Here is a 14,182-nt window from a genome sequence, read left to right as displayed (position 1 = left end):
GATTTTCTATCAAACTGTTCCCAACGGGTCAGGATGGGTTCTCACGTCTCTGCGGATCTCATGAATACGGGGATGTCGCAGGGGTGCGTGTTGAGCCCGCTTTTATATAAGCTCTATACAGCTGACTGTACCCCCAAATACCCCAGTAATAAGATCATTAAGTTTGCAGGTGATACAATGGTGGTTGGTTTAATCACGGCTGGAGATGGAGAGGAGGCCTATAGGAAGGAAGTTGAGCAGTTGGGGGAGTGGTGCAGGAAAAACAACTTACTCCTTAACTTAAAGAAAACAAAAGAGATTATTGTGGATTTTAGGAAATGTAAATTGAATATTCAGCCACTCATTATTGAGGAGAAGTGTGTGGAACAGGTCTCGGTGTTTCGATTTCTGGGAATGGAGTTGAGTGATGACCTAACCTGGGGAGAAAACCTGATGAAGAGAGCACAGCAGAGGTTATATTTTCTGGGAATCCTCCGGAAAAATAGTCTCTCAAAGGACCTGTTGATGGCATTTTACCATTGTACTGTGGAGAGTGTATTCACTTATGGTCTGTGTGTGTGGTTTGGAAGCTGCATGGTCAGGGAAAAAACAATGCTGTCCAGGGTTGTAAAGACTGCGGAGAGAATAATTGGGTGCACTCTTCCCACCTTGGATCAAATCTATGTTGTCAGGTGCCATAAGAAAGCTGCAGAGATAGCGCAGGATAGTGCACACCCCGAAAATGATCTCTTTCAGCTTCTGCCTTCTGGAAGAAGGTACAGGATTATTAAGACTAGGACTAGCCGCCTGAGAAACAGTTTCTATCCAAATGCAATTTTGGTTTTAAATGCAGTGTAAGGTAGTCTTTGGGATGCGGGTGGCGCTGTGGGTTAAACCACAGAGCCTAGGGCTTGCCGATCAGAAGGTCGGCAGTTTGAATCCCCGCGACGGGGTGAGCTCCTGTTGCTCGGTCCCTGCTCCCGCCAGCCTAGCAGTTCGAAAGCACGTCAAAGTGCAAATAGATAAAGAGGAACCGCTCCGGCGGGAAGGTAAACGACATTTCCATGTGCTGCTCTGGTTCACCAGAAGCGGCTTAGTCATGCTGGCCACATGACCTGGAAGCTGTACGCCGGCTCCGTCGCCCAATAAAACGAGATGAGTGCCACAACCCCAGAGTCGGCCACGACTGGACCTAATGGTCAGGGGTCCCTTTACCTTTACCTTTAAGGTAGTCTCTGTGGGAATATAGTGTATTCAATTATGGGGTATCAGAGTTTGTTGGTTTTTGAATGTCTAATGATGTAGATGTTTTCAATTTCGTTGTTCTGTATGGGACAATGACAATAAAGATTATCATATCGTATCGTATTCTTCCCCAGTGCTGGGAGGCGATGGCTTCCTCATCAGGAACGCCCGTTTGCAAAAGTGCATCCACGCCTCATCCCACGAAGTCGGAAGGGTTGGCCTGGCCGACTGCAAGCCCCAGTCTGCGCAATATCACTGGACCTGGGATGCCGCCACCCGGGCCATAGTCCACTGGAAGACCGGGCTGTGCCTGACGGTCCCCGAAGTGCAGGAATTTGCACCTGCTCAGCTGGAGTCCTGCGGAGGAGACAGGGCGCGCCAAGCCTGGGTGTGCAGCAGGAAAGGCCACCTCAGCTTGCAAGGCCTGGGACTTCACCTCAGCACCAAGCAGGAGGGACACAAGGCCTTCCTGGCCCGAGAGAAGGACAAGTTCAGCAGGTGGAAGACGGAGACGGAGGAGATAGTCTGCGCTGCAGACCTGGCAGCGGCCCCTGTGCTCAGCATTCCAGTGGAAGAATTTGTAGACCCCCAGGTGTGGGTCCCTGAAGGTAAGGCAAGAGGGATTCGCTTGCAGAAAACCGCTCCCATCCGTAACCAGGAGCTCTCTTTTCCCCTCGCCACTGAATGTGGTTATTGCACTTAGAACTGGTGCTGAATTGCTGCAGCTAGCTAAACCCAGCAATGCATGAGGTGGGAAACTGCATCGTGAGGAATAATAATAATAATTTACTTATACCCGCCCATCTGGCTGGGTTTCCCTAGCCACTCTGGCAGCTTCCAGCAGAATATTAAAATACAATGGTTCATCAAATGTTAAAAGCTTCCCTAAACAGGGCTGCCTTCGAATGCCTTCTAAAAGTCCGTTAGTTGTTTATTTCCTTGACATCTGGTGGGAGGGTGTTCCACAGGGCGGGTGCCACTACCGAGAAGGCCCTCTGCCTGTAACTTCGCTTCTCGCAGTGAGGGAACCGCCAAAAGGCCCTCAGTGCTGGACCTCAGTGTCCGGGCTGAACAATGGAGGTGGAGACGCTCCTTCAGGATTACTGGGCCGAGGCTGTTTGGGACTTTAAAGGTCAGCACCAAAACTTTAAATTGTGCTTGGAAACGTCCTGGGAGCCAATGTAGGTCTTTCAGGGCCGGTGTTATGTGGTCTCAGTGGCCGCTCCCAGTCACCAGTCTAGCTGCCACATTCTGGATTAGTTGCAGTTTCCGGGTCACCTTCAAAGGTAACCCCACGTAGAGCGCATTGCAGTAGTCCAAGCGGGAGATAACCAGAGCATGCACCACTCTGGTGAGACAGTCCGCGGGCAGGTAGGGTCTCATCCTGCGTACCAGATGGAGCTGGTAGACCGCTGCCCTGGACACAGAATTAACCTGCACCTCCATGGACAGCTGTGAGTCCAAAATGACTCCCAGGATGCGCACCTGGTCCTTCAGGGGCACAGTGACCCCTTTCAGGACCAGGGAATATATGTGCCCACATGGGCCAGAATACTTAAAAAAGAATACCAGTCTGTTTACCTTATTCTGTGTCCTATAAACCTATTATGGTGCACAGCCTCCCTCCAGTTGTGCTGCTCTAACAGCTCAGAGCATACCAACAACATCTTCAGAGTCCTTGTTTGGAGTCAACAGATATCCTTGGTAATCCCAGCCAAAACTTCCAGAGCCATCCATTGAACAAAGCCATTCTCACCAGGGTGCATACCAGATAATAGGAAACAGCTCCTCCCCACAGCACACCCCACCATGACTCTTCTGAATGTATGCCTTTGAATGCCAAGATGGGGGGGGGTACCACTCACGCCCTATTTATTTGGCCTCTGTGGTAACAGGATACTGGATTAGATGGGTCTATGGCCTGAAGCAACAGGGAATGTATTATGCTTTAAATTTATTTATTAAATTTAGATCCCCTCCTTCCTCCCAATGGAAAAATAAATGTGCGAGACTATATCCAATGCTTGGAGATTGTTGTTCTTTGTCCAGAGAGAGTGGGAGTGGGGTGGGGGGAGAGAGAATATAATCACCCAACTGTATAATACAATTACATCAGCAACGTGATGGGTTAGTGCTTGTGGACAGGAGTAGATAACAGGCATGAATTAGGTACCCATTCTGAATTGTGTTGCTATGCCATGCCTAATGTGCCCAGATCTCTGAAACAGACATTGAAAGGGGTTCCTAAGAATGTATGCATCTTTTGCTGCTATAATCTAGATACAAATATGGGGCTTTTCTTTTGATGTCAGTTTAAATGTACTTACACAAATGAGAAGGATATGTGTCATGCTAAGCCCAACAGAGAGATCAGGCGCAGTCTTCATTAAAAGAGGTACAAAAGGATACACCATCTGATTCAACCAATCCCAGTGGGTTTGTTTGCTCGGTCGCTCGTACTAGTTGGAGCCACCTGTTCACTTTAATTATAAACGCTTTCTTAAAACCTTGCCTTTTATGATCTCTGCATCTCACCATAAGTGAAGAAGCGGAGTGGCGAAGATGGGAAAAGGGGCCTTCATAGCAGAAATGAACAAAAAAGAAGAAGAGATGTTTCAGTCACATGGACTTGGAGGACAAAATACAAATGGAAGAATCCAGAGTAAATGTGCAATGCTAGAGCACATCAAAGTTCACACCATGTTTCTTCAATCACAAAGATACATGGCCCAATTCACTTCTCATTAACAGAAGATTTAGCTTGGTCAAGCGTCATTAACTTTAGTGGGCTTAGTTGTGACTTACTCCAGAATAAATAGGAGAGAAAAGAAGGGAATTGTGTTTAGAGATCTGATCATGAGCAGATCTTTATTTCTGAGAGGCAGCATTTATATTAATGCTTGGAGAGTTGACATTTACGTGGGGAGGCTCATTGAGGTTGCTATCACCCATCTGTGACATAAGAAGACATATTTCTTGAAAGCTTAAGTAAGAGGTGCCAAGGTTCCCACTTGACCTCTGATCAGGATGCTCTTTTCTATATTCTTAGATGCTTGGTAACTGTGGATCATCAAGTCAACTTCCAAGGGAAAGAAAGTGGTCACGTGTTCAGTTATGGAAAACTTAATAAATATTTCATACAAAAATAAATAAATAAAATAAATACTCAATGACCTGCCTTTCAAGTAAGTGGAAATGAAGCAGCTGGTTGCCATGGTGAAATTATGATGACACTGTCACTCTGTGGTCTCACTGCTGAAGTCATAAGTCAGATTCAAGGGGGGGTTTGCCCCCAAGGCCCTGCCTACCAGTTAACAGTCACCTAAAGTTTTCCAGTAAAACATGAAATGGTGCACACGCTACATCTTGTTCGTGCGCTTATCAGGCATGTCCAAAGTCCATTTTGGGGGCCTAATCCAGCCCACCGGTCAGTTTAATCCGGCCCCTGTGGCAGTTTATTTATTTCCTAGCGTAAAATCCTAAAAAAAAAAAAAAAAACCCTCAACAAATTCAACCCTAAAAAAAGGTTAACAACTTGGGTTGGCTGTTTCGGCGGCCCTCACGGCCCTTCACTTCATCAAATCTGGCCCTCTTTGAAAAAGGATTGTACAGGGTTACAGTCAAAGAGTTCAAGAGAAGCAGATAAGCAGGTGCTGGATGTCCGGAGTTTCATTCTCTCCCGTGCTGCAAAGTGTGTGTGACTACTGGATCACATGCTTTGTGTGTTGACATTCCATTCTTTGGAAGAGAGGGAACAGAAGGAACTGTGCGCCACTTCCGTCTTCTTTGTTCTGTGTTCTGTTCTGTTGTTCTCTCTCGGAGGGCCCACCCCCCATGGTGCTTCCGTTGGAAAAGGGGTGTGGTTTAAGCAGCCCAGTTGCCCCACCCTTTCCCATTGTGCCCTGTCCCTTTCCCTGCAAGGGTTCAGGTGAGTGCAAAATGCCTACTATAAACGCATGCAGAAAGACAAACGTATTTTACCACCCTACTTCCCATGTTAATCACAACACTATACAACACAATGCAATAAAAATAGCTTTATTGGCATTTCAAGTTATGAGCTTCCAAAGTGGCTTGAGATACAGAGTCTTTCTTCTTTCTGTTTCTTGTTTCTGAGAGATTTGAATTGGGAAATCCTTTTGATTCTTCATGAATAAGAGGCAATGGGGTGAGGGAGGCCACGGCCACATCCACACCATTTAACGCGCTATGAAGCCGCTTTAAACACTCATGGCTTAAACACTCCCAAAGACTCTGGGAGCTATAGTTGGAAAAGGGTGCCAAGAGTTGTTAGGGGACCCCCTGTTCCCTGCCAAGAAGGGAACCCTACCTCTACCCCCACCCCTACCCCTGACGCTAACCCTAACTCTAACCCTAACGCTAACCCTTAAGCCTTAACTAGAGCTACAATTCCCAGAGTTCCCTGGCAAGAAGGGAACCCTAACCCTGTCCCCTATCTACAACTACAATTCCCAGAATTCCCTGGCAAAAAGGGAACTCTAACCCTTAATCCTTAACTAAAGCTACAATTCCCAGAGTTCCCTGGCAAGAAGGGAACCCTACCCCTACCCCTAATCCTACCCTTAATCCTAATCCTAATACAGTGGTACACCGCAAGACGAACACCTCGGAAGACGAAAAACTCGCTAGACGAAGGAGTTTTTCATTTTCTTAGCCGCTTTGCAAGACGCATTTCCCTATGGGCTTGCTTCGCAAAACGAAGCTTGCCCCGCAAGCTCCGGGGATAGCGGGGAAGCGCAGCGCGCCTTCCCCTCTGTCCCCGGACCCCTTTTGAACCAAGGGGCGGCAACAGGGAGAAGCGATCTTCTCCCCGCTGCCCCTTGCTTTAAAACAGGTCCGGGGACAGAGGGGAAGGCGCGCGACGCTTCCCCTCTGTCCCCGGACGGTCTCCATAGGAACGCATTGATTGATTTTCAATGCATTCCTATGGGAAACCGTGCTTCGCAAGACGAAAAACTCGCAAGAAGAAAAAACTTGTGGAACGAATTAATTTCGTCTTGCAAGGCACCACTGTACTTAAGCACCGTAACAAGTCTCCGTCCCCTTAACCACCTACAGTTCCCAGAATCCCTGAGGGGAAGCCATGCCTGTTTAAAGTGACTTCATAGCAGTTCCAGTGGTGCACCTAATGTGGCCCAATGTTCCCTCCCTCGTTTTCTTCTCTCTCCCCACTGCCCCATCACTTGCAGTGCAGCAGATGTCTGCCTGCAGTCTCCCTTCAAATCTCCTTCTCTCAAGTATGGCCAAGGCCTTGCCCATTCCTCACTGCCAGTATTTCACGTTCACTTCTCCGATGTAAATAGGGATGTCCTGCGGTTCTCTTGATGACTTTTAAGACTGGACTTGGGGAAAACCTCACCGGCTCCAGACATCCCTGTAAGGCAAAGGCAAACAGGTGAGTGGGATGGCCAACACCCGAACGCGTCCCCCCAGATTCCTCCTCTGTTTGGCTGCCTGTTAACAAACAAGGCTTCCAAACCAGTTTGCACCCATCTCAGCCAGCGTAGCCTCACAACATCCACTAGCCTGAATGCAAATTCTTCTGACAACCATCCACCAGCTGCAACCTCATCAGGTCCATTGCCAGACATCAACCAGCTTCAGAGCTGAGTGTCAGGCACCTTCAAGTAGCGATCCCACCAGCAAGTAATCTTTGTACTTGCCTTCTCCTTGCTCCACAGCATCCCAGCGCCGGGCGATTGCCTCCTTCCGCTTGCCAGCTTGCGCCCACGAAACAGGCGGCCACCAGGGCCACAACATCCCAGCGCCGGGCGATTGCCTCCTTCCGCTTGCCAGCTTGCCACCACGGGACAGGAGGCCACCAGGGCCACAGCATCCCAGCGCCGGGCGATTGCCTCCTTCCGCTTGCCGGCTCGCTGCCACGGGACAGGAGGCCGCCTGGGCAGAGTGTCTTCTTTCTGTTTCTTGTTTCCGAGAGATTTGAATTGGGAAATCCTTTCGATTCTTCATGAATAAGAGGCAATGGGGTGAGGGAGGCCACGGCCACATCCACACCATTTAATGCACTATGAAGCCACTTTAAACACTCATGGCTTAAACACCCCCAAAGACTCTGGGAGCTATAGTTGGAAAAGGGTGCCAAGAGTTGTTAGGGGACCCCCTGTTCCCTGCAAAGAAGGGAACCCTACCTCTACCCCCACCCCTACCCCTGACGATAACCCTAACTCTAACCCTTAAGCCTTAACTAGAGCTACAATTCCCAGAGTTCCCTGGCAAGAAGGGAACCCTAACCCTGCCCCCTATCTACAGCTACAATTCCCAGAGTTCCCTGGCAAGAAGGGAACCCTAACCCTGCCCCCTATCTACAGCTACAATTCCCAGAGTTCCCTGGCAAAAAGGGAACCCTAACCCCAACCCTGCCCCCTATCTACAGCTACAATTCCCAGAGTTCCCTGCCAAGGGAACCCCAACCCTATCCCTGCCCCTGACGCTAACCCTAACTCTAACCCTTAACCCTTAACTAGAGCTACAATTCCCAGAGTTCCCTGGCAAGAAGGGAACCCTACCCCTACCCCTAATCCTACCCTTAATCCTAATCCTAATACAGTGGTACCCCGCAAGACGAACACCTCGGAAGACGAAAAACTCGCTAGATGAAGGAGTTTTTCGTTTTCTTAGCCACTTCGCAAGACGCATTTCCCTATGGGCTTGTTTCGCAAAACGAAGATTGCCCCGCAAGCTCCGGGGATAGCGGGGAAGCGCAGCGCGCCTTCCCCTCTGTCCCCGGACCCCTTTTGAACCAAGGGGCGGCAACAGGGAGAAGCGATCTTCTCCCCGCTGCCCCTTGCTTTAAAACAGGTCCGGGGACAGAGGGGAAGGCGCGCGGCGCTTCCCCTCTGTCCCCGGATGGTCTCCATAGGAACGCATTGATTGATTTTCAATGCATTCCTATGGGAAACCGTGCTTTGCAAGACGAAAAACTCGCAAGAAGAAAAAACTCGTGGAACGAATTAATTTCGTCTTGCGAGGCACCACTGTACTTAAGCACCGTAACAAGTCTCCGTCCCCTTAACCACCTACAGTTCCCAGAATCCCTGAGGGGAAGCCATGCCTGTTTAAAGTGACTTCATAGCAGTTCCAGTGGTGCACCTAATGTGGCCCAATGTTCCCTCCCTCGTTTTCTTCTCTCTCCCCACTGCCCCATCACTTGCAGTGCAGCAGATGTCTGCCTGCAGTCTCCCTTCAAAGCTCCTTCTCTCAAGTAGGGCCAAGGCCTTGCCCATTCCTCACTGCCAGTATTTCACGTTCACTTCTCCGATGTAAATAGGGATGTCCTGCGGTTCTCTTGATGACTTTTAAGACTGGACATGGGGAAAACCTCACCGGCTCCAGACATCCCTGTAAGGCAAAGGCAAACAGGTGAGTGGGATGGCCAACACCCGAACGCGTCCCCTCAGATTCCTCCTCTGTTTGGCTGCCTGTTAACAAACAAGGCTTCCAAACCAGTTTGCACCCATCTCAGCCAGCGTAGCCTCACAACATCCACTAGCCTGAATGCAAATTCTTCCGACAACCATCCACCAGCTGCAACCTCATCAGGTCCATTGCCAGACATCAACCAGCGATCCCACCAGCAAGTAATCTTTGTACTTGCCTTCTCCTTGCTCCACAGCATCCCAGCACCGGGTGATTGCTTTCTTCTGCTTGCCAGCTTGCCACCACGGGACAGGAGGCCACCAGAGCCACAGCATCCCAGCGCCAGGCGATTGCCTCCTTCCGCTTGCCAGCTTGCCGCTTGTAGCCGTCTCCTTGCCGCCACGGGACAGGAGACCGCCTAGGCTGAGTGTCTTCTTTCTGTTTCTTGTTTCTGAGAGATTTGAATTGGGAAATCCTTTTGATTCTTCATGAATAAGAGGCAATGGGGTGAGGGAGGCCACGGCCACATCCACACCATTTAATGCGCTATGAAGCCACTTTAAACACTCATGGCTTAAACACCCCCAAAGACTCTGGGAGCTATAGTTGGAAAAGGGTGCCAAGAGTTGTTAGGGGACCCCCTGTTCCCTGCCAAGAAGGGAACCCTACCTCTACCCCACCCCTACCCCTGACGATAACCCTAACTCTAACCCTAATGCTAACCCTTAAGCCTTAACTAGAGCTACAATTCCCAGAGTTCCCCGGCAAGAAGGGAACCCTAACCCTTCCCCCTATCTACAGCTACAATTCCCAGAGTTCCCTGGCAAAAAGGGAACCCTAACCCCAACCCTTCCCCCTAACAAGAGCTACAATTCCCAGAGTTCCCTGCCAAGGGAACCCCAACCCTATCCCTGCCCCTGACGCTAACCTTAACCCTAACTCTAACCCTTAACCCATAACTAGAGCTACAATTCCCAGAGTTCCCTGGCAAGAAGGGAACCCTACCCCTACCCCTATCCCTAATCCTACCCCTAATCCTAATACTTAAGCACCGTAACAAGTCTCCGTCCCCTTAACCACCTACAGTTCCCAGAATCCCTGAGGGGAAGCCATGCCTGTTTAAAGTGACTTCATAGCAGTTCCAGTGGTGCACATAATGTGGCCTAATGCTCCCTCCCTCGTTTTCTTCTCTCTCCCCACTGCCCCATCACTTGCAGTGCAGCAGATGTCTGCCTGCAGTCTCCCTTCAAAGCTCCTTCTCTCAAGTAGGGCCAAGGTCTTGCCCATTCCTCACTGCCAGTATTTCACGTTCACTTCTCCGATGTAAATAGGGATGTCCTGCGGTTCTCTTGATGACTTTTAAGACTGGACTTGGGGAAAACCTCACCGGCTCCAGACATCCCTGTAAGGCAAAGGCAAACAGGTGAGTGGGATGGCCAACACCCGACAGCGTCCCCCCAGATTCCTCCTCTGTTTGGCTGCCTGTTAACAAACAAGGCTTCCAAACCAGTTTGCACCCATCTCAGCCAGCGTAGCCTCACAACATCCACTAGCCTGAATGCAAATTCTTCCGACAACCATCCACCAGCTGCAACCTCATCAGGTCCATTGCCAGACATCAACCAGCTTCAGAGCTGAGTGTCAGATCCCACCAGCAAGTAATCTTTGTACTTGCCTTCTCCTTGCTCCACAGCATCCCAGCGCCGGGCGATTGCTTTCTTCCGCTTGCCAGCTTGCCACCACGGGACAGGAGGCCGCCTGGGCTGAGTGCCACCGAGCTGCCCATTTCTCTCTGGCGAGAGGCTTGCGCCTCTGCTGCTGAGGCTTGCGCCTTGGCCCACATTTATACCCGCTCAGCAGCCACATATTTTTGTCACATCACAATCAACCCACAGACAATGTCAGCAGCTGGGGAGGCATCACAATACCCCCTCACAATGGTGAGCCCAGCTCAGCAGCCAAAACACACACACACACACACACACACACAAGTTGTGCCAATATCTGTGAAGGCCACACCAGAAACCCAAAGGGGCAGGAGGGGGACATTTTTCAGCCCAGTGGTTACATTTCCCTCCACACAACACTAGTCCAACACGCAAATGAACAGAGCAATGAAAGCAAGCCTTATCTTTGCACAGGAAGCTGTTGAAGGAATGACATGCAGAGAGAAAGTTAGCCTCTCAGGAAAAAATCACTTTTTCATCAGTCAATCAATCAATCAATCAATCAATCAATCAATCATTTATTGTATTTGACTAAAACCCATTATAAATCCAGTTACATAAGCACCAAACCCAATGACCCAAACTATGGCTCCCAGATTCTTGGGGGGGGGGGGGAGCCAGTTGGATGCCATGTGAACCCAGCAATGTGTCAAGTGATGGTGACCTATTACCTCCAGGTTCAAAGGCGGCATATTTCTGCATATCAGTTCCTGAGAATCACGAGGGCTGTTGTGGTCAGATTCTGCTTGCAGTTTTTGCGCAGGCATCTGTGAGAATGGGATGCTGAACTTGGGCCACTGGCCTGATCCAGGCAGCTTTCTTATGTTACAAAGGAAGACTTCCAAGAGAATACTTTTAATGCAGCACTCCAAGAAATGCTGCAAGTTTCAGAAAGTCACATAATGCACTCCAAAAACAGAAATTTTGAAACCATTTCAGCACTGTGTCATTTTTCTATTTTTCTGCATCTCTTATCTGAACTATGTACTTGCAGTTTCTTTGAGTATGTTTTTTCCAATTTATTTTTATTTGGTAGCCATTTCTCCCTTTCCGAGGAAGGAACAAAAACATTTGAAGTTCTCAGTGTCCCTGACTTAAGGGTCTGACTCCTCTGCCCTGCCGACCAAGTGCTCACTGGCTGGTGTGCCTTTCAGTGTAGGGAGATCAGAAGAGGACCGCTACATTGGCAGAAGCCTAAGCAGCCACGAGCTTGCTATTCAGACACAAGGATATTGTTTTAGTCATTTATTCTTATTTTTAATTACTTGGCACCACAGACAGCTCTCTCCAAAAATGGCAAAGGCTACAATCCCACCTACATGGGAGGAAGCCCCACTGAATTCAGTAGGACTTACTTCCAAGTAGACATGGGTGCAGCAGTGCTGCAAGGATCTCTCTTGGAAGTCCCAGTAAATAAACTGCCACAGCGGCCGGATTAAACCGACTGTGCAAAAACTGCAAGGTTAGGATTAGGGGTAGGGGTAGTGGTAGGGGTAGGGGTAGGTTTTTTTAGGGTTGAATTTGTTGAGGGTTGTTTTTTTTAGGATTTTACGCCAGGAAATAAATAAACTGCCACAGGGGCCGGATTAAACTGACCGGTGGACTGGATTAGGCCCCCAAAATGGACTTTGGACATGCCTGATAAGCGCACGAACAAGATGTAGCGTGTGCACCATTTCATGTTTTACTGGAAAACTTTAGGTGACTGTTAACTGGTAGGCAGGGCCTTGGGGGCAAATCCCCCCTTGAATCTGACTTATGACTTCAGCAGTGAGACCACAGAGTGACAGTGTCATCATAATTTCACCATGGCAACCAGCTGCTTCATTTCCACTTACTTGAAAGGCAGGTCATTGAGTATTTATTTTATTTATTTATTTTTGTATGAAATATTTATTAAGTTTTCCATAACTGAACACGTGACCACTTTCTTTCCCTTGGAAATTGACTTGATGATCCACAGTTACCAAGCATCTAAGAATTTGTTGAGGGTTGGTTTTTTTTAGGATTTTACCCCAGGAAATAAATAAACTGCCACAGGGGTCGGATTAAACTGACCAGTGGGCTGGATTAGGCCCCCAAAATGGACTTTGGACATGCCTGATAAGTGCTTGGTCCAGCGTCATTAACTTTAGTGGGCTTAGTTGTGACTTACTCCAGAATAAATAGGAGAGAAAAGAAGGGAATTGTGTTTTGAGATCTGATCATGAGCAGATCTTTATTTCTGAAAGGCAGCATTTATATTAATGCTTGGAGATTCGCAGATGACCTAGTACTGACATTACAGGAGCCAGTATCTATTACCAAGAGGGCCCTAGAAGTAATCCAGGAATTTGGTCAAGTAGCAGGTTTTAAGTTGAATAAGTTAAAAACCAAGGTTTTGGAGAAAAATTTGACACCAATAGAGAGAGAGAGGTTTCAGAAGGAGACAGATTTAACACTGGTAAAGAAGGTAAAATACCTGGGGGTGAACATGACAGCTAAGAATGTGAACCTATTTAAAGATAATTATGAGAAATGTTGGGCAGAAGTGAAAAAAGATCTAGAAATTTGGTCGAATTTGAAGCTTTCCTTGCTGGGTCGAATTGCTGTTATCAAGATGAATGTATTGCCGAGAATGTTATTTTTATTTCAATCACTGCAAATTATTGACAAGATGGACTGTTTCAAGAAGTGGCAAAGAGACATATCTAGATTTGTCTGGCAGGGCAAAAAGCCCAGAATAAAATTTAAGATACTTACAGATTCTAAAGACAGAGGGGGGTTTGCCCTGCTGGACCTTAAACTTTATTATGAATCAGCAGCTTTTTGCTGGCTGAAGGAATGGCTACTTCTGGAAAATACGGATGTGTTAGATCTTGAAGGGTATGACAATGTATTTGGGTGGCATGCATATCTGTGGTATGGCAAGGTAAAAGCGCATAAGGCATTTAAAAACCATATTGTCAGGAAAGCATTGTTTAATGTTTGGATTAGATATAAAGATTTTTTGGAGAGTAAAACCCCAAGGTGGCTTTCACCTATGGAAGCGAAAGCTCTGAAAAAACTTAATATGGAGGCCAATTGGCCAAAATATTGGGAAATTTTAGAACGGGAAGGTGACAAATTGAAATTGCAGAGTTATGAGAAGCTCAAAGAGAAGGTGCAAGACTGGTTACACTATTTTCAAATAAGAGAGGTTTACAACCAGGACAAAAAAGTGGGTTTCCAGGTGGAAAGATCAAAGTTAGAGACAGAATTGCTAGAACCCAATGCTAAGATTCTATCAAGAATGTATAATTTGCTGCTGAAATGGAACACTGAGGAAGAAACAGTAAAATCGGCAATGATAAAATGGGCACAAGATATAGGATACAATATTATGTTTGCTCACTGGGAGAAGTTGTGGACCACCGGGATTAAATTTACGGCATGTAATGCCCTAAGAGAGAATATTATGAAAATGATGTACAGGTGGTACATGACCCCAGTCAAGCTTGCAAAAATTTATCATTTGCCTGATAATAAATGCTGGAAATGTAAAGAAAACGAAGGTACATTCTTTCACCTTTGGTGGACGTGCCCAAGGATTAAGGTTTTCTGGGAGATGATCTATAATGAATTGGAAAAGGTATTTAAATACACTTTCCCTAAGAAACCAGAGGCCTTTCTCCTGGGCATAGTCGACCAATTGGTGCCAAAGAAGGATAGAACTTTCTTTATGTACGCTACAGCAGCAGCAAGAATACTTATTGCAAAGCATTGGAAGACATAAGACCTACCCACTCTGGAAGAATGGCAGATGCAAGTAATGGACTACATGGAAATGGCGGAAATGACTGGCAGAATCCGAG

General features: G+C 47.7%; 1 protein-coding gene and 1 long non-coding RNA gene across 5 annotated transcripts in view; one reads left to right on the top strand and one right to left on the bottom strand.

Moving 5' to 3' along the window:
• LOC310827149 (uncharacterized protein) overlaps positions 1-14,182 on the top strand; it is a 34,244-nt gene that overhangs the window by 4,891 nt on the left and 15,171 nt on the right. For both annotated transcript variants that reach the window (XM_083702913.1, XM_083702914.1), the window contains exon 2: positions 1,359-1,832. In XM_083702913.1, the coding sequence (XP_083559039.1) occupies positions 1,359-1,832 (474 nt within the window). The remainder of the gene's footprint in view (positions 1-1,358; positions 1,833-14,182) is intronic.
• Positions 5,720-10,412, bottom strand: LOC310827208. 3 transcript variants are annotated; one of them, XR_014556207.1, is made up of 3 exons: positions 9,545-10,266; positions 7,426-7,791; positions 5,720-5,806 (listed from the first exon to the last, which is right to left on the bottom strand). It is a non-coding gene; the product is annotated as an uncharacterized lncRNA (long non-coding RNA). The 3 variants fall into 3 exon arrangements; XR_014556206.1 differs by lacking the exon at positions 5,720-5,806 and adding an exon at positions 10,298-10,412 and having other exon boundaries at positions 7,162-7,791; positions 9,545-10,024; XR_014556208.1 differs by lacking the exons at positions 5,720-5,806; positions 9,545-10,266 and adding exons at positions 8,239-8,604; positions 8,861-8,962 and having other exon boundaries at positions 7,162-7,791.

This window comes from Podarcis gaigeae (genome assembly GCF_964106915.1).
Source record: "Podarcis gaigeae genome assembly, chromosome: 11".
NCBI classification, from domain to species: domain Eukaryota; kingdom Metazoa; phylum Chordata; class Lepidosauria; order Squamata; family Lacertidae; genus Podarcis; species Podarcis gaigeae.
The sequence above is the reverse complement of the archived record's forward strand: the minus strand, read 5'-3'. Positions and strand labels throughout refer to the sequence as shown.